This window comes from Dunckerocampus dactyliophorus, chromosome 10, assembly GCF_027744805.1.
Source record: "Dunckerocampus dactyliophorus isolate RoL2022-P2 chromosome 10, RoL_Ddac_1.1, whole genome shotgun sequence".
NCBI classification, from domain to species: domain Eukaryota; kingdom Metazoa; phylum Chordata; class Actinopteri; order Syngnathiformes; family Syngnathidae; genus Dunckerocampus; species Dunckerocampus dactyliophorus.
The window spans coordinates 31,712,344-31,732,287 of NC_072828.1; the positions used below are offsets into that span (position 1 = coordinate 31,712,344).

Genomic DNA, 19,944 nt, shown 5'->3' on the forward strand with positions numbered 1-19,944 from the left:
TCAGTTGGCCATTTATTTTCAAAAGTACAGAAACACTTACAGATGCAGGAGCACTTAGCCACACGTGTGTGAAACAGCAACACTTCCTTCACTCTCACTCTACGCCTTTTTTTCCTCCAAAACGCTTGCTCCTACCAACATGCTGGACCCGACTGCCCTCTATAGCTCACACACCAAAACCACAGCTCGGAGCAACACAATATACCCGTCACTACACTAGTAATAAGATGGTTGCTGTTCGTCACTGAGCAATACGTACCCGGATATGACTTTATTCTCTGATTCTTTTCTTTCTCTATGTGGCCCTAATATTAGCTTTCGGTGAACATTCTGAAAATATGCTGTACAAACATGCTTGTTGGATATAATTTTTTTTCTTCAGTTGCTGTTGCAAGGGGGGCTCTTTATAGCGACGCACACAAGGGGGCGGGTCGTACTAGTCGGGACGTATGGTGTACTTTAGAGCAAGTGAGGACGGAATGCCGTCAGGAAGTACGTGTACCCGCCTTGCCGTTGTTTGACAGAAATAAATGTGTACATCCTGACTGCTCGTGTGTTCTTCAAAGCTGACACTAAAGTGCACGTCAGCACCCCGGAATAGACTTTCCCAGTGTGATCCACCTACAGGTGGAACACACCCAGCGTTCACCCTTCTTGAAAAGAGGAGCTACCACCCGGCCTGCCAGTCGAAATTCCTGTTAAAAAGATGTCACGCAAGACAGTCCCCTGAATGTTGTAGACTCCTCCCACTTTTGTAAAACAATCTGGCCTGTTGTCATGGAAGTTAAGTGTTACATTCTTTGTTTGGAGTGTGAGTTGGAGGTGTGTTGACAGAAATCACCACGCTGTCGTTTTGCTTACAGGGAAAGTGAACTTTTTTTGGAATGTTGCCCATCGTCCACAATCCTTATGTGAGACATGAAGACAAGTCCTTTTCTGTGCCTTCTAAAGAGAGAAAAACAGGCAGCTATTCCACCTATAAAACCTTCTGGAAAAACCTCCAAACAGCGCCAACAAGGCTCCATTTCCATCATGTGAGCTGCATATGAACCACATTGTTATTATTAATATTATCATTATTAACATTGTTTATGCCCAAGAACTACTTTACTGGCGTAGTGACACCTCGCCACACCACAGCAACTAGCTATTAGCCGGCTAGTCAAAGGTAATGCTACACATTGGAGATGCCGCCACTGCTGTTGCGTTTTTGTTTTTGACACGAGGTGTAGCGTTCCTTTCTATGTTGCTATGTGAAATCAAAGTTCCCAAAACACTAAAAGTATTCCATGTTATGATGAATGTACCTGTGACTACATGCTCACAGCATGGATAGAAAACCACTAAACCTTGTTGGAGCTTTTTGGAGTTGTTTTCATAAGCGGAATAGGTGTGTCCCATTACATGCATTCATTAGCTGCCTCTTTTACCTGTTTTACTATCTTTAGAATGCACACAAAAGAGAAAGACGTTTGTTCATGTCCCACTTTAATGGGCAAAATTCCCCCCCCAAAAAGTGTACTTTTCCCTGAAGTTTAACAGCTAATATGCAGCTACTGCATGTGCTCTGCCACCACTCCAAATGATGCTCGAAGTTCAAATGATCCTATAGGAGAGTGGTGTGTGTATGCTAGTGGCCCCTCCTGTACCCACCTTATGTCCTTAGCTTTTGTTCAGCCTCACTGGAGTTGAAAAGGCCTGGCAGGTACCAGCGAGGTCTCTAGCATGTTTGCGTGTGTTGTTACAGTCTGACTGAGGTGAAGGTGGCAGCGTGTGAGCAGATGACAACATGCGGCGTGTCGAATGAGGTCAGGGAAGTAGGTCAGGAGCTCGTATGGAAGTTTTTTTTTGAAAAGCCGTACCACCAAAGCAGGTCAGTGGCTTCTTTCAAGATGTTTCAGGTGCAGTCAAACGTGCTGTGAAGAGCGCACGGACAGGCCGTGTCTCTTATCAGCTGCTTCTCTAATCAGATGCTCATCTAAAACGGCATTGCACAGGGCAGGAAGTGCCACATGTTCCACGCGCGCAGATGAGCTAAGATGACCCTCTGGAGATGCGTTGTCGCACTTCTCCTCAGCATCAAGCGTGAGTATTTATTGCTCTTCTTCTTCCTAGCCGCCTGCCATCTTTCCCTCCCCCCGACAGGATGCGGTCCTCCCCTCGCCAGCTGCCTGCGCTTTGATGCCAGCCTGGGCAACGTGAGCGTGGAGCCACCTTCGCCCTTTGTGCTGGGCTCCAACCTGACGGTGTACTGTCACATCGCAACTTGCCAGTGGAGGTAGGGACCCCCCACGCACGCACGCACACACACACAGCACTGAGTGTTGAACTTACTATGACTAGTTACTTTCCCAACAAACGCAACAGCTCCCTCCTAAACACTGTTCAGACAATTACTGTTTAAAATGTCATTACTTATAGTTACCAGTTACTTTCCCGACAAAGTAACCTATGTTACTAGTTACTTTTCTAAAAGAATAAATAGTAAGTTGAACCTATAACTTAAAAAAAAGTCATGAGTTATAGTTACTAGTTACTTTCCCCAAAAAATAACCAGTAACGTAAACGTACTTTAAAGTAATGAATTATAGTTACGAGTTACTTCCCCAACAAAGTAACCTAAGTTACTAGTTACTTTCCCAGAACAATTACTAGTAAGTTGATCCTATAACTTTTTTGAAAGGTCATGAGTTATAGTTACTATAGTTACTATCCCCCAAAAATAACTAGTAACTTAAACTTATTGCTTTTTTTTGCAAAAAAAAAAAAAAAAAGGAATGAATTATTGTCACTAGTTACTTTCCCAACAAAGTAATTGAATGGGTAATGGAACGACTCCTTCATAAACAGTGTTGGGCAAATTACTTTGAAAAAGGCATTAGTTATTATCACTGGTTACTTTCCCCAAAATGTAATTGAATTACAAAGGGAATTACTCCTTGTTAAACAGTATTCCTTCATAAACAGTGTTTAGCAGACAGTTACTTTTGAAAAAGTAATGAGTAGTTGTATTTAGTGGTTAGTTTAGGACTTAGCGTGTAAAGTCATCTTAGATGGTGGTAGTTTGGTGAAAGAGTGTGAGATATGGGACAGGAAGTGTGTTTAGCTCACTTGGTGGTGGTGATGATGATGATGATGTGGTACATCAAGTGGACTTCATATGTTGACATACATACATGTACAGTACGTACATGTACAGTATGTGGACGTATGTACAGTACGTACATGTGTGTAGACGTATGTACATGTATGTTGACATACTGTACGTACATGTATGTTTTTGTCTTTGACATCATCACGTTGTGCGTACTTCCATTGAACTCCACACATGGCTGCTCCGGCTACTTTGGTGCTGTTGCATCGGCTTCTCTCATGTGATGTTTGTTTGTTTGGACGGATCTTTGAAGTGAACAGTGAGAAGTGATTCCCAGTGGCGTATAAGAATGACACATTCTTCCTTGGTGTTGGTACACTATTGCACGTAACAAACTAGAGCGTTTGCTCTGTACAGTATCGTTCCGTGAAAGGGAGCTCCGTGCTGCTGACTTGCTAACTGTACATTTTTGATTGCGTGTGACTGTTAAATAACCCGCCACGGGGCCAAAGAAAGTTGCAAGTGGCAGCGAAGAAGGTGAGAAACACGATTGAATTCCATCTCTCGTGGGGGGGGGGCTTGGGCGTTTGTCGCCGTTGCGCTTTGTGCTCTGCTGGGCCGCTGTCTGTGTCCTCGCCTCCCCTGGTCTGTCTGCGGGCTTGTCGGGGGTGGGGCTCCGGTGCGCGGGTGGTGCGCTGTCGGCTCTGGTGGCATGTGGCTGGTCTGGCTTCTGGTGGTTGGTGGGGTCCGTCGGCTGGTGCGTAGGAGTGTGTATGTGCATGCGTGTGTGTGTGTGTGTGTGTACTTTTATTTATTTATTTATTTAAGTTATTTATTTGGGGGGGGGGGGGCATACAGGGGGTTTTTCTCCATGGGGTCGGGTGCTGGGTGATACATCTCTGCCGCCCGTGCCTCCGCCGGGTGGGTGGAGGGTGTGCCTCCTGCATCCCTGGGCGGGGCGGCCCTGTGTTGGGGTCGGGCGGGGGTTGGCCCGGGGTGGGCCAGGCTCCGCTCCCTGGGGGTGGGGGTGGGGGGGATAGGCGCTTCCGGCGTGGGCGGGCTTCTTTCCCGTTGTGGGGGCGTCTCTGGGCCTGCCGGTTTGTGGCCCCCTGTACTCGTCTGCCTTTGTGGGGTGTGATCTCTCGCTGGTCTCAGGGGTTGGCTGTCCTCCGGCCTGCCGGCGCCCTGTCTTTGGCTGGGATTGCCTCTCTTCGGCCCCTTGCTGGTCTTCCCGGGGGGGATGGATCTTTGGGCTGACTCTTGGGGCACTGATCTTTGTGCTGCCTGCCCCTGTGGGCCTGGTGGCCTTCTGGCGGCGGGGGCTCGGCCTGGCTATTTGGGGCGGGGCTCTCTGGGAGGTGGAGGGCGGCCCCTTTCCTTTCATGCATTCTCAGTGATTACACGCCCACACATTCTTGCACCTTTATATATATGAAGACTTCCCCACATACAGAGATACCTGTACACACGTACATATGCACACTCACAGTACATACGTACTTCCCCACATTACTCACTGAGTTAACAGGGTGTTGTTATTATGTTGTTGGTTTTATTACAGCGACGGTGATATCAGCAGTATGACTACAGTTTTTTTTACAATGATGTGCATTACAGTAATTATCATTCTGTTCACTATCATTGATAATCATTTCATTACTACAATTATGTGTGACTGTTTCAATGCAGTACTGTCATTGTGATCACTATCATAGTTCATCATTTCATTACTACTATTATGTGTGACTGTTTCAATGCAGTATTGTCATTGTGATCACTATCATAGTTCATCATTTCATTACTACTATTATGTGTGACTGTTTCAATGCAGTACTGTCATTGTGATCACTATCTACTATTATGTGTGACTGTTTCAACCCTGCTTTGTGGAAATGGACTTATCATGGAGCCACCAAATGTACACACAGTACATTATTTCTGCCCAGAAACAAGCGGACTGTGAGCAATACTTGCAGATGTGTAACATTTGTAAAGTTGTGTGATTTTATAAGCTGTGAAAAAGAATATTACATATTGTTTCAAGAAAAAACAATTGTAGATGCTCATTCAACTCCACGCTAGCTATTGGAAACGTACAAAGGTATGACGTCATGTAGTTCTACTACAATGACAACTGTATATTTACACAAATACCGTAAAGCACTGTGTATAAACCGCACCCGTGTATTAACCGCACCCCCATTTTCAGGCTCACGGCGGGGAAAAAAAAAAATTTTAGTTCATAAATGCTTGCCAACTCTTTCATCTCAAATCAACGTGCGTACAGGTACTAAGCAATTTCAAAAAGAAGAATAAAGGAGAAATCTGAACTTCAGCATCTAGATCTTTAATATTATGGCTAAGCACAGATTAATAATAATAATAATAAATCAAAATAAAGAAATTTGCAATTTTCAGAGATGTTTTGATATCTTATCTTTCACTGCTTCTCTTTTTCTCTATTATTATTTTATTGCATTGCTTCAGTGTGAATTTGAATAAACTCCAACGTTGTATTGTATTTTACAACTGCAATATTTTAATGGAAGCTTAGGTCAGCTTCAGGGTATATATAGAGATCGTTTCACTGTGTGAAAATCCAGACAGACGTCAGATAAGTTAGTTGCATACACAAGCATTTTCAGCAACTGTACAGCAGAGGGTGCTAAAGTCAAAGCAACTGTCTGACCCACAGACGGCTATTCTAAAATGGGCTTCTCGTCAATTTCTGCATCTGGTCACAGACCTGTCATCGTGTATAAACCGCACCACGATTTTTTTGCTTCTTAACAGTGGAAAAAAGTGCGGTTTATACATGGTGCTTTACGGTACCCCTTCAAAGTCAGTCATATTGTGTCTATAAGGGCAGAATTATTCCGGCAGATGATGGTTTTGGTGTGCCCAATCCTATTATTCCATGTGATAAATATTGATATTGTTATTTTGGCTGATTCAAATTGCAGGTCCAAAATCACCTTGAAGTTTAACGAGGTGCCCGTGGATCCCTGGAAGAGGGACAAGTGCAGTCCAGCGATATTCCGCCTGCCCAGCGTGCAGCAACCGCTGTCAACAGTGCAGTGCACACTGCAGGAACATGGCCAGTGGTACCTAGTTGATGGAGCGGACCTGCTGGGTGGCTGTACGTATGCTTCATTGTCTCCGTGACAGAAGGTGTCGGTAGACTGTGTATGTCGGAGGTGGTTGCAAAAAAAAAAACACTTTTGACGCTCTGCCATCTTTTTCCTTTGCTTTGAAGTCCCCCCAGATAAACCCCTAAACGTCACCTGTGCCACCACGAGGCAGTCAGACCTGGTAGAGTGCTCGTGGTGGCGAGGACGTAACACCCACGTTCCCACTTCCTACAACGTGTCGTTCAGCAGGTGCTGGCGTTCATCGTGCTTCATACGTGTGTTCCTTTGCAGGCCAACACTAACATTTCAACACATCTGCAGGGCGAAGCGCACCCTCGCTCACTTCAACCTGAGCCAGGATCACGACCGCCTCGTCATAACTCGAACTCTGTTTGCTGCAAACGAAACGTATCAGCTGATCATCGCCGCTCGCAACCACTTTGGACGCTTCCAATCGGATCCCTATACATTCAACCTCAACGACATCGGTGAGCGTGTGTGCTGCTCCACTCGCGCACCTTAGCTACGCTTGCATCCTCTGTTTTGGAATTCAACCAAAATGCTCAGAAAAATGTGCCTCACGAGTACTATAATTTGGAAGTCAACCAAAATTTGGGGGTAAAATAAGCCCAAAAGTAGGAACATTAGGAACTGAACCAAAATGTTTTGAAATATACGCCCCACACGTACCACAGTTTGAAAGAAAAGGAGCCCCCAAAGTGGCACAATTTGGAGTTCAACTAACATTTTCCAAAGAAATATTCCTCAAAAAGGCAACAATTTGGAATGTAGCCATAATGTTTTGGTAAAATAAGCCCCCAAAGTGGTACAATTTGGTATCACCCAACATTTTGTGGGAAAATATGCCTCAAAAGTCAGAGCATTTGGAACTCAAGTTCAATTTGCTGGAAAAGTGCTACAATTGGCGTTCTCTTGGAACTTTTTGGATTTTGGTGGGGCTTTGCATAAGACTATTTTTACACGTTGCTGTCCACTTGCATTGGGGACAAGTGGTTTAGAATCGTCGTTGGACTTAACATTGGTTTGTTTCTCCTCGCAGTCATGCCGCAGAGCCCTCGCATCGAGCACATCGACTTCAGGAATGACTCCACGTCAGCGGCCATCTTGCGGTGGAAGACGCCCAAGGCCTTACGACACCTCCGAGCCTCCGTCAGACTCCGCCAGGCTAACGGCCGCTGGGTAGAGTAGCCGTGTTATGATCTGCTTCCGTCCCTTCCGACCACGGTGACGTCCATGTTGTTGTGTAGGACGTGAGGGAGGCCGCCCGGCTCGGTGAGGATGCGATACGAGTGGACGGCCTGAAACCTCTGACGGAGTATGAGTTCCAGATGAGAGCATGTAACTCCACCCTCGGCGTGGAGGCGGGTCGACGGTCACGCTGCAGCAAATGGAGTCCATCAGTGACAAGGCGAAGCCCTGGAAAAGGCCAGCTAACGCTTCCAGCCTCGTTTGTTCAGAGCCTCTGTCTCACTGCATTGTTTCCACTTTTCACATTTCTAGCCACGCATCCTCAAATGTTACACTGACACGTGTGTAGTACTGACTAGGAACCCTGGCGGACTAGCACTAGTACCTGGTAGCATCTGGTGTGTCAATGGAAAAGCATGCCGAGGAGCGTAGGCCGTGTTGCTCACGTTGACGTGTTTCAGATCAGTCATGTGGTTATTTCATGCTGATTGTGTGTTTATCTTCAGGCCCGTCTAAGCCGCTGAGCGCTTGGAGGATGTTGAGCAATCGCAAGACCAGTTCGCTGCAGACGCTGACTGTTTTGTGGAAGGTACCGTCCTACTTTCTCTCCTTTTTTGGACAAATACACCACACAATGGAAATAACTATCAGCATGAAAGTTGGCATTTTAAGACATTATCCTCAAATGTGTTTATTATGGTCAAAATCATTCTATCCATAGAGGTAGTACTTGGAATTCAATCCAAATTATCTGGACAAATGTGCAATTTGGAGTTCAACCAAAATGTTGTGGAAACCTGCGTCGTCGATTTGATGGCTGTTGACTCACTAGTCCACTCAGGAAATAATAACCACAATAAAGCATATTTTCTACAAAACAATGCCTCAAAGGGGATAACATTTACAATTAAACCAACATTTTCTGAAAGATATGCCTCACAAGTACTACAATTTTGAATTCAATCAAATTTTGCAGGTAAAGTAGCTTGAGAAGCGGCACTATTAGGAGCTCAACCAACATTTTTTAGATAAATATCCCTCAAAAGTAGGAACATCTGGAATTCAAGCAAAATGTTTTGAAAGCATTGCCTCACATGTACCAGTACAATTTGGCATTCAAAAAAGTGATTTTTAGATAAATGTCTCTAAAAAGTAGTAACATTTTTAATGCAAACAAAATCTTCTGAAATATATGCCTCACAAGTACTACAATTTTTAGTTCAACCAAATTATGCCCGAAAAGTTGCCTCAAAAGCAGCACATTTGGAGTTCAACTAAACCTTAGTGGAAAATCTTTTTGAAAGTGGCACAATTTGGAGTTCACGCAAACTTTACTGTAAAATATGTCTCAAAAATGGAACAATTTGAGTTCAACCGAAGTTTGCTGTCGAAATATCTCTTAAAAGTGATACAGTTTGGAGTTCAACCAACATTTTCTAGATAAATATCTCTCAAAAGAATAAACATTTGAGACATCAACCAAAACTTATTGAAAGAATCGCCTCACAAGTACTACAATTTGCAGTTCAACCAAATTAAGCAGGAAAAGCTGCCTCGAAAGCAGCACAATATGGAGTTGAACCAACCTTTACTGTAAAATATGTCACAAATATGGCACAATTAGCATTACTGTAGAATGTGTCCCAAAAGTGGTAGAATTTGGAGTTCATTTTGTTCGGAGTACATTTTTCAGAGAAATATCCTTCTAAAGTAGTAACATTTGGAATCCAACTGTTCTGAAGGAAGTGTCTCACGAGTGCTACAATATGGAATTCAACCACATTTTGGAGGACAACAGATTTCCCAAATGTGGTACAATTGCAAGAAGAAATGAAATCAACCAACCAACAAGTCTGGTTGCGCGTGTAGGCCCCGCCTCCAGACAGCGGAGAGGTGGAAGGATACGAGATCTCCGTGGGCGAGAATCCCAAACAGGAAGTGAGATGTGCTGCCTCTCTGAGCCAGTGTTCCCTTCAGGTGCCGGCAGACATTTCAGCTCTCAGCGTCAGTGTCATAACCACTTTTGGAAGGTCTCCCCCTGCGGACGTCCCCCTCACGCTGTCAGGTGCACACATACCACACGCACACGCACGCAACACGGCTAAGACGGGCTAAAGTCTTGATGCTACTGTTGTTGCTGTTGCTTAGGCGACCTCGGGCCCGCTGACATGCTGCTGGTACCTGTTGCTAACGACAGCGCTGTACTGCTTTCCTGGGCGGGGCCGGAACCGGGGCCTGGACCAGGAAGAAGAGAAGAACTCGAGTACTATGTGACGGAGTGGACAAGTGTGCCTGTGGGCGAGCTGCGTTGGCAAAAAGTGGCAAACTATAAAAACGACGTCACCATCATAGGTGACACGGAGCAACAGTGACCTCCTGTGGACAGTTGGAGAATGACACAACCATGCTTTGATTTCCAGGTCTGATGGCGGGCGTGAGGTACAACGTCTCTCTGTACGCCGTGACCTGCAGAGGCGTCAGCGCGCCGTCGTCCATCCTGGTCTACTCCCAAGAACTCGGTGATCAGATGCCGCTTTGCACTCTATGAGCAAAAATATCGGGACACATGTTGACCGTGTCTCACGTGGAGGAGCTGCTGACTGTATTATTTTGTTGTTGTTATTGTAATAATGAAAAATATTTGTTATTGTTATTGGCGGTGTAATGATAGTCAGCAGACAAGCTTCACGTTTTATGCAACTTTTTATAATAATGTGGCAGAGCCGTAAAACATGCAGAGTGCTCACTCTAACAGTCACTTCCTGGAACTCCCCCTTATAGGCGGGACCTGTCAATCAACTGGAGTATGACGTATCACAGTACAAACTTTCATAAAGCACTACTCATATAATAATAGCCTATTATATGACATCTCCCCTTTTAAGATCTCTAAGTCAAATATAACATTTAGGTGTGATTTTTTTTCCCAACATAAGATGCAATGAAAATAAAACTTAAATCAAGTTAGACATAAATGTTTCTTTCAGTGTAATAAGCAATTTCCTTATCTGAAATATCACAAATGTCACTTAACACAGAACTTATCAAGTATCAATGCTTCCCGTTCCCTCCCCAAAAATACAATAAAGCCTACAAGTCCATCTTAACTACTGGCCTGCTGACCCGGCCCGACCTGGTCAGCGTCTGATTCGGCGGCCGTGTAGGGGAAGAGACCATACCTGGGTCTGGAGGGACAGTCTCTGGTTCAGCAACAGTCTCAGACTGGAAACTCACCCCAGTACCTCCGGTGGATGTGGGTGAGGTGGCCTGGGCAGGCTGGGGAGTTGGTGCTACACGGAGGTGGCGGCGGTTCCTCCGAAGCACAGTCCCCTTCTGGGTGTTGATGAGGTAAGAGCGCGGGGTGTCACATGCTCCCGAGACCACTGCTGGCATAGTCCAGCCCTTCTCGTTATCGAGCTTGGTGGAGACCCCGGCTCCTGGGTGAAGGGCTGGGAGGGGTCTGGCATCGTGACGGCGGTTGTAGTACAGGGCCTGCAGCTCCTTCTCTGTAGCGTCTCTTTCTCGGACGGTGTCCAGATCTGGCCATTTGGGCTGAAAGTTGGCCTCCAGTGTCGGAAGAGTTGTTTTTATTTTCCAGCCCATGAGAAGCTCTGCAGGGCTCACGCCTGTGGTGGTGGAGGGAGTTGAGCGAAAGCTCATGAGGGCGAGCAGAGGGTCTTTTTGTTTTAAAATCCTCTTGGCGAACTGAACCCCTCTCTCTGCATGTCCATTCTCTTGGGCATGGTGCGGGCTTGAGGTCATGTGCTGGAAATCAAAGTCTTTTGAGAATTCCTTAAATTCCTCACTTGAGAATTGAGGTCCATTGTCTGATACTACCTCGTCTGGACAGCCAAACCTTGCAAACACGGTCTTCAACTTTAAGACGACCTGTGAAGCAGTGGTTGTTGTCATGTGGAGTATCTCCAAGAAGCGGGAGAAGTAGTCAGACACTATGAGGTAGGTGTGTTTGTTATGTTCACAGAGGTCGACTGCGAGTCTCTGCCAGGGTCGTTCAGGTAGAAGTGTTGGAATAAGAGGTTCTTTTCACTGAGTGTGCTTCATATCATGGCACTCCTGACAGGACTCGACCTTCTGTTTAATTTCAGATGAGACGCCCGGCCACCATACGGACATAGTGGCCCGCTCTCTGCACTTTGACAGACCTTGATGTCCGTCGTGTATCCGATTCAGGATGTATGCCCTTAGAATGTGTGGTATTACCATGCAGGTTCCTCTGGTGACAAACCCGTTGTGTTCTGACAGTTCGTTTCTGATGGGGAAGTACTCTCCGACTGCTGCTGGGACATTGCTTATATAGTCCGGCCACCCTGACCTGATGTACTGCAGCACCACTTGTAGGTCACCATCAGCTGCTGTGGCTGCTCGTATAGCCTCCAGTCTACGTGGAGTGGCTGGCGTGCACTTGACGACGGGAGCTACATAACACTCCACCTCTGAGTGAGTGTCAGTCTCCTTTTCCAGGCATGATAGTGGACTCCGTGAGAAGGTGTCGGCCACTGTCAGAGTTCTTCCTGGGGCGTATTCAGCTGTTCACTTGGACCTCATCAGTCTCATAAGGAGCCACTGACATTGTATTGGAACATTGTTGAGGTCCTTCTTGTTCATGAGCGGCACGAGTGGTTTGTGGTCGGTGACCAACTTGAAGTCATCAAGGCCACACAGATACTTCCCAAATCGCTCACAGGCCCAGACGCTTGCCAGACATTCTTTTTCAATCTGGGCGTATCTAGTCTCAGCCTCAGACAGTCGTCGTGAACAGTACGCCACCGGCAGCCAACACCCGTCATGCAGCTGCAGCAGCACTCCGCCAATGCCATAGCTGCTGGCATCAGCAGAGATGGCAGTGGGTCGGTTCACGTCGTAAAACTTCAGGACTGGAGAGGTTGACAGGATAGCTTTCATGCACTGGAATGCTTCCTGCTGAGCATGGTCCCACGTCTAGGCTGTCTTGGATTTCAACAGTTCATATAGTGGCTGGCCCACTGTCGACAGGTTGGGAATGTATTTTCCAAGGTAGTTGAACATCCCTAAGACACGCTTTAACTCCTGCACGTTCTGTGGCTGTGGAAGCTCACGGATTGCCGTGACTTTATCCGGGTCAGGCTTGACACCAAACTTATTGATCACATGACCGAGGAAGCGGATCTGGTTCTGTCGGAACACACACTTTTCTCTGTTCAACTTCAAGCCAGCTGACTCTATCCTCTCCAACACCTTATCGAGGCGCTGGTCGTGCTGCTCTGGGGTGTCCCCATGGACCAGTATATCATCCATGTAGATGGCCACGCCTTCGAGGCCATTCAGGGTCTCAGCCATTTTCCTTTGGAAAATCTCTGGGGTGCTAGTGATCCCGAAAGGGAGGCGTTTGAAGGCGTACCTCCAAAGGGTGTTATAAATGTGGTTAGCTTGCTGCTTTCTGGACTTAGAGGGATCTGCCAAAAGCCTGAGGACGCATCTAACGATGTGAATACGGTGGCGCCGCACAGCTCTGCAGCGATTTCCTCTGCTGTAGGAAAGACATACCTCTCTCTCCTCACAGCTTCATTTAGCCGCTTTAAGTCCACGCATATGCGCAGTTTTCCATTTTTCCTCGGAACAGGTACCATTGGCGCACACCATTTCGTAGGCTCTGTCACTAGTTCTATTATGCCGTTCTCCTCCATACGCTGGATTTCTTCCTTCACTTTTTTCATGAGGGGCAGGGGTACCCTCCGTGCCGTATGCACTGCGTACGGTTGAGCATTCTCTTTCAATAGGATCTTAACTGGTTCTGTTTTCAGAGTTCCATGCTCCCCGAACGCGTCGCGAACTTCTTCAATTCGCTTCACCAAGCCCATTGTTGTAGCTGTGTCTCTGCTCAGCAGATTGTTCGCATTCTGGCCACGGATGACGTACACTGGGAAGGAGTAGAGGTTATCTTTGTACTTTGTAGTAGCTCGGAACTTCCCCAGACAGTCCAACTGACCACCAGGGCTGCACAGTGTGACATTAGGATGCTCTAATTTCTTCTTGGGGGTCAAACTAGTAAACGTCTCTTCACACATTATGTTTGTATCAGCACCCGTGTCGATTTTGAATCTGACCGGTGTTTCCCCTATCACTAACTGTACAGTCCACTGTTCATCATTTTTGCTGGATTTTGTGACTGCCCCCAGGAAATATGGTACCTCTGAAACATTATCTGAAACTGACTGATTTAGTGTGACATCTAGACTCCCAGTGACCCACTTTATGACATTTGTTGCATGTTCATTTCAAGGCTGGGCATTTTTCCTGTTCCTTGTGTTTAGGTTTGCCACACCTTCCACATTTTGGTTCTCCTTGCTCTCCACTTGCTCTCCTTCTTGGCTTTCACTTGGGTTTTCCTCTGCCTGCTGTTTTTCCCCTGCTGGTGGACTTGGAGTGCAACCTCCTAGGACTGACGTACGGTCTGAACAGTTTGGGCTAAAGTAAGATCAGCCATCAGCTGCAACTTGCGTGATAAATCCTTATCTGAAATGCCCACAACTATGTGGTCACGGATGTGTTCATCTCTGTTTACACCGAAGTCACAGTGTTCTGACAGTTCATATAGGGCTCTGATGAACATTTCCGCCTTTTCACCGGGCCGCTGCGCTCTTTGGTGAAAGCAGGCGCGCTCGTGTATCACATTCCTCTTAGGATAGAAGTACTCGTCATATTTTCCTAACACAACATCAAACGTCTTCTTATCATCCTCGGATATCGTGAAAGATCTAAAAATGTTCTCCGCTTCAGGCCCCATGGCGTAAATAAGTGAACTGACCTGGACCTCGCCGTCCTCTTTATTGAGGACTGGAAGCGCTGCCTCCAATCTGCCCATTCATTCGGTCGGTCAAAGGGAAAACTCTCCGGCAGATGAAACTTGGCCATTTTTTCAGAAGGAATGTGTCCGTCCGGAATTTCTGACACCATGTAATGATAGTCAGCAGACAAGCTTCACGTTTTATGCAACTTTTTATAACAATGTGGCAGAGCCGTAAAACATGCAGTGTGCTCACTCTAAAAGTCACTTCCTGGAACTCCCCCTTATAGGCGGGACCTGTCAATCAACTGGAATATGACGTATCACAGTACAAACTTTGATAAAGCACTACTCATATAATAATAGCCTATTATATGACAGGCGGAAATCCACCTATCGCGGTCGGGTGTCGTACCAATTAACCACCAATAATGAGGGATTACCTTATTCACTGAAGAAAAACCACATGATCAAACGTACAGCTCTCATGTCTGTGTAACTGACTGATTATTTGAAGACGTGTAGTGAAGCCAGACCTTTTTTTTGTTGTTGCTTTACAAAGTCTAGCTAGGGGTGCGTCAGAGTTGGTATCATGTCCATGTCCATGAGGGAGGAGGTTTTTCCTTCATGACGTCTAGAAAAGACGCGTTTGAGAGCATCTTCTCCCACAAACAAGATGTTGGATTTTTACCAGCGTTGATGCTCATCAACACATGTTACTCTGACAACATCGTGAAAAAGTATCTTTTGCGTGACCTGTAACACAGTTTGTCTACCACCCCTGGCTGTTCCAGAACCAGTCTCTGGTCCCCTTATGTCGGTGCTAGTCCACAAGACCGGACGGATTCAGATCCAGTGGGACGATCCTGCGGTGGAGCAGCAGCGAGGCTTCATCACCAGCTACACCGTATATCTCCAGACGCTGGACTTCCACAGCACAGAAATCTCAGGTTTCTTCTCTTACAAACTGAACATTAGCATCTTCACAAGGTCCTTGTCATCTACATCTCATATTGGGCCGCGTTGGACCAGGGGTGTCATTTAACAAAATAATATCATTTAACAAGAAAATACCAACAGCAACAAAAATGAAAAAATGTGCACTCATTCATAAAGAATAAAGTCCAAATATTCCGAAAAAAGAAAGAAAGACAAAAGTTGCATTGTCACTGAGAATCACGTCGGAACGTTGTGAGGAATATTAAAGAAAAAAAGACATTCTTTTTAAAAGTCATACGTTTATGAGAAACAAAGTTGGCATTTTTGGAAAGTTAGCGTGTGGAAAAAGTAGAAAAATATTGACAATTTTGGAATAAAGTCACAAGCACGAGAAGACTATTTGCAAGAAGAAATTATAAAACGTGCAGAAATGGAAAAGGCAGATTTAATTTTACAAAATAATGTCATTTTAGTAGCATAAAATGATGTCGGCCAACACAGTAACACTCTGGAAATGGGGAAGACCTGGGTTTGATTCTCCCTTGGGCATTTCTGTGTGGAGTTTGCATGTTCTCCCCGTGTGTGTGTGTGTTTTCTCCGGGTACTCCGGTTTCCTCCCACATTCCAAAAACATGCATGTTAGCTTCATTTGAGACTCTAAATTGTCCATAGATGTGAATGTGAGTGTGAATGGTTGTTTGTCGATGTGCCCTGCCATTGGCTGGCCACCAGTCCAGGGTGTACTCCGCCTGTCGCCCGAAGTCAGCTGGGATAGGCTCCAGCATACCCCCGCGACCCTAAAGAGGAGAAGCGGCATAGAAAATGGATGGATGGATGGATAGTAGCATAAAGATACAATATTAAAGAAAAAATCTTATACAGTCGTCCCTCGTTTATGGCAAGTAATTGGTTCCAGACCCGACCACACTAAATGAATTTCTGCCATATAGGATTCAATGTTAATAAATGGAATATTTTGGAAGTTAGAGCATGAAAAAGCTGTTCATGACCATGTAAATACGGCTTGAACATGATTAGAGCCCTGTAGATATGAAATAGCACCCCTATACTATACCACCTTTACACTCCGTTTCCAACATCAAATCGTTCAGCACTATCCAGACAGGTGAATGCCTGTGATCTAATTAGATCAAAGGCATTCAGCTACTACTTTCACACTTCTCAACAGATTCCAACCGTTCTAAAATCAAACCATTCAATCAATAATTCAGGACATTTGGGCTCTTACCCCCATCCCACTTTTCTTGACATGCCCATGATCTGATTAGATCAAAGGCATTAAAATGCCGTAATATTACCAGAAGAAGAGTGTAGTTGATATCAACAAGAGACTTTTTCACTTGCGTGACAAAGCTGAGAGGCGCCTTTTGCTTGAAATGTGTAACACTTCTTAGCACATGTTTACAAAATATAGAGGGGTCACCAACCCGCGGCTCTTCAGCCTCCTTGGTACGGCTCCCATGCCAAGTTCTGCCATCTTTTTAACACCGAAGTGGAGGAAATGCACATTTTCGAATTCGAAAGAGTTTGAAAATCCGACTCGCCGCAAGTCTGTGAATGCATCCTGACTGCTGATTGGATGAGCAAGGGAAGCGGGAGAGGTCCTGGTGTGTGCGGTGAGACACGAAAAAGATGTCTTGCGAGTAGTGATGTGCGATACCACTGATTTTGTTTCCAATCTGATACAGAGCAAAATTCAGGCTGGTATCGGCAATACCGACCTGATACTGACACTTGAGCTAGTGTGTCTAGTGTCGTGTATTTGATATCACAAGGCATTTGATTGAAATAATTCTTCATGGAAATCATTTCTTGATCTTGAAGCATATTGAGGCAGCGGGTGAAGCACGGAAAGAACAATCATATCAAAGATGTGAAAGCAAATTTCAAATCAATGATGAATTCCAATCAGAACGGAAAGTTTCTTGACACTTCAAGCGTTTCAGACGGACGTGAAACAAATGACTGGAGCATGAAAAGTATGGATGTTTTGGATGTTAGCGCGTGAAGAGATGCTATGGGAAGTATGGACGTGCACATACGTGTGCATGCGTGACGGTTTGTCTTTAGCGGCAGAGGAGGCAAATGATGGTAAAGGTTGCTGACTCCCGGTACAGACCACGCATGGCGTGTGCTTCATGTTGCGTCCAGGTGTCATGCCGTCTTTTCTCCGACAGTGACGCTGTCCGCATCGGGTCCCAGAGAGACGTGGCTGGACTGTCCCGAAGGATCTCTGGTCCTGCAGATGTCCGCCTCCACCTCAGCCGGAGAAGGCCAGCGTGGGAACCTGATCTCCTCTCAGCCCGTGGACCCTGCAGGTATGCCAACCCCCCTCCCCCCAGCTCCTCCCCTATGCATGAACGATCGTGTCTTCTAGTCGGACTGGCTGTGCTCGTGTTCACCGTCGTGGTCTTCGGTGCAGTCCTGGTCCAGCTCGTGTGTTGGCGCTGTGTGAGGAGAAGGTACTGTTGTCCCAAAACTTTAGTCTCTGGGGTGTTGTAACTTAACTACGTGGTAAATGCACTGTGTGTGTGCGTGTGTGTAAGGATCAAAGAGAAATGTGCATCCTGGTTGGTTCCAAGTTTGCCCAAAGCAGGAAACAGCCGAGCCATCAAACTGCTGCAGGTATTACTGCTGTGTCAGCATCTATAGAAAGAAAACACACGTATGCTATTGTTACCTACAGTATAGACTGTAGTACTAATAGTAGTATAACATCATCCAATGTTGAACCTGGTATTTTATATCATATACTGTGTATGGATGGTGCAGGTGTACCTAATGATGTGATCAATAAATCATATTTCCTTCCAGCTGGATGTAAGCGAGCCGTCCTTCTCGTACAGCGACAGCGACCCCCCGCTGTCACCCCTCAGCTGTATCTCTGAGGAGGACATGTACCCCTACGTCCACAAAGACCAGCCTGTAGCGCAGACATCCTGGCTGGAGGCGGTTGCTATGGCGACGCGGGCAGACGGATACAAACCTCAGCTGGCCAGAGTGGTGCGAGGAGGCCAGACGACGGAGGTGAGCGAGGTGCTGGGGGACCGGATGGAAGAGGGCAGACGTTCCAGCGGATTCGAATTGCTGGTCAGCTTCCACTCCGGTGTGGAGTTGGACTACTCCATGTCGCCCCCTCGTTGCCTCAAAACGCACCACAACTTGAGCAGGCAGACCGAAAGCGGCGTGGAAGACAACCCCACATCAGTGGCTTTAAAGGAAGGTGACGTCATGGCTCCTCCTGATGCCGTCTTCTGCTCTCCACGTCCAGTCGATGCCACGCAGACCAGCGGCTACATCCCACAAAGCGCTGCTAGATGCTACCAGCCTGCTTGCCAGCAACAGCCAGGGAGCCTCACCCCCCGGTAAAGTCAGTCATGCAGCATCGCAACACCTTTCTTTTAACCACACACACCGAGATGATAAAATGCATATTTGGGATGTGATCAAAACTGACTGAATCTCTCTTTTATGGCCATTTATTGCTTCCAGACCCGACCATCATACGCCCCTTTCCACAAAGTACAAGTCCTTCTAGTTAACCTGTTCACCACCTTCTAAATGCGCTTTTAACATGATTAGAGCCCTCCAGACATGAAATAACACCCCTACAGTCACTTTTACATGTTGGATTAGTGGCGGGCGGACAGGAAGCGACGTTTGGAGTTGAGAGATGAGTTTTATCTTGGCATGGATTACGGTAGCCCATGGTAGGGATTGTTATTCGGAATGATTGTGCCTGTTGTGAGATCATTCAAAGCAATACAAGATCAAAGAGATCATTCAAAGCAATAAAAGCTTGTGGTTCCGCCAATCAAGTCTGGTGCTTGTGTGTCTGAGCCGACATTAGTGACACCTGGTGACCAGTGTAGGATACTACATATCACAATGCGGTGAGGGGTGACTGTATATATATTTCAAGACAAAAAAATGCATCTCAGCCCCATTTTTGCTGTCTAAATAATGTTTGTTTTCCTTTATTTCAACTTTATGCTCCTCATATTATAATTTACCGTAATTTAATTTAATTCTTGTATAATTTGCTTGCCTTTTTCTCTTGTAGAGCATTTTTGCGTCTTAATATTTTGACTTTATTCTTGTAAAGTTCCTGCTTACTTTGGGTGAGAGGCGGGTACACCCTGGCGTGGTGGCCAGCCAATGGTAGGACACATCCCGACAAACACTCATATTCATTCCTATGGACAATTTAGAGTCACCAATTCTATTTCTATAATATTCATAATCAATTGCTGTCCTGTGACTGTTCGTCATGCCAGTGTAGTATTCAGGCACGGATTTAGAGGCACCCACGATTTTTTTTGCCACAATAAAAGCTAATAAAATGATAAACCATCCTGGATTCCAGTCACCCAGTCCCAGTGAAGGTGCATGTTCTGAATTCTGTGCGCATGGTGGACGCATATGCCAGAATTGCTATTCCAGAACCCACTGTCAGGCTAATCATTTACATTGGACATTGAACGTGTGCTGTACATGGCTATTCAGTTGGAGGTGCAAAATAAAGGTTCTGGCATCATGACTATAAGGAAAACTGTTGTCTATTCTCAATAAAAATTAACCAGAAAAGCGATCCCCAGTGACATAAAATTATACTCAAATCCTCGAAATTTACAGCTGCTTCAAATTGGAAAATATTTCAGGAAATTGAGCTAAAATGGGTTTCTCCGAGTACCGGTAATTTTATAAATAGAATATTTTGGCTTAAACGATATATTCCAAGTGTGGCGGGGAGGGTAGGGGGTTCA

The 19,944-nt window shown here is 45.8% G+C and overlaps 1 protein-coding gene across 5 annotated transcripts; it reads left to right on the forward strand.

Moving 5' to 3' along the window:
- The first annotated feature begins 111 nt into the window (after positions 1 to 111).
- Positions 112 to 19,919, forward strand: LOC129188504 (interleukin-12 receptor subunit beta-2-like). 5 transcript variants are annotated; one of them, XM_054789132.1, is made up of 17 exons: positions 112 to 1,873; positions 1,971 to 2,085; positions 2,146 to 2,278; positions 6,058 to 6,233; positions 6,351 to 6,474; positions 6,547 to 6,713; positions 7,286 to 7,425; positions 7,494 to 7,671; positions 7,941 to 8,023; positions 9,304 to 9,499; positions 9,583 to 9,786; positions 9,855 to 9,953; positions 15,013 to 15,168; positions 17,356 to 17,496; positions 17,556 to 17,640; positions 17,725 to 17,803; positions 17,993 to 19,918. In XM_054789132.1, exons 2-17 carry the CDS (start codon positions 2,040 to 2,042, stop codon positions 18,545 to 18,547), a joined length of 2,562 nt encoding a protein of 853 aa, XP_054645107.1. In that variant the 5' UTR covers positions 112 to 1,873; positions 1,971 to 2,039; the 3' UTR covers positions 18,548 to 19,918. The 5 variants fall into 5 exon arrangements, with proteins under 5 accessions (XP_054645107.1, XP_054645108.1, XP_054645105.1 ...); XM_054789133.1 differs by having other exon boundaries at positions 112 to 2,278; positions 17,993 to 18,205; positions 18,450 to 19,919; XM_054789130.1 differs by having other exon boundaries at positions 1,971 to 2,278; positions 17,993 to 19,919.
- Positions 19,920 to 19,944: the final 25 nt, after the last annotated feature.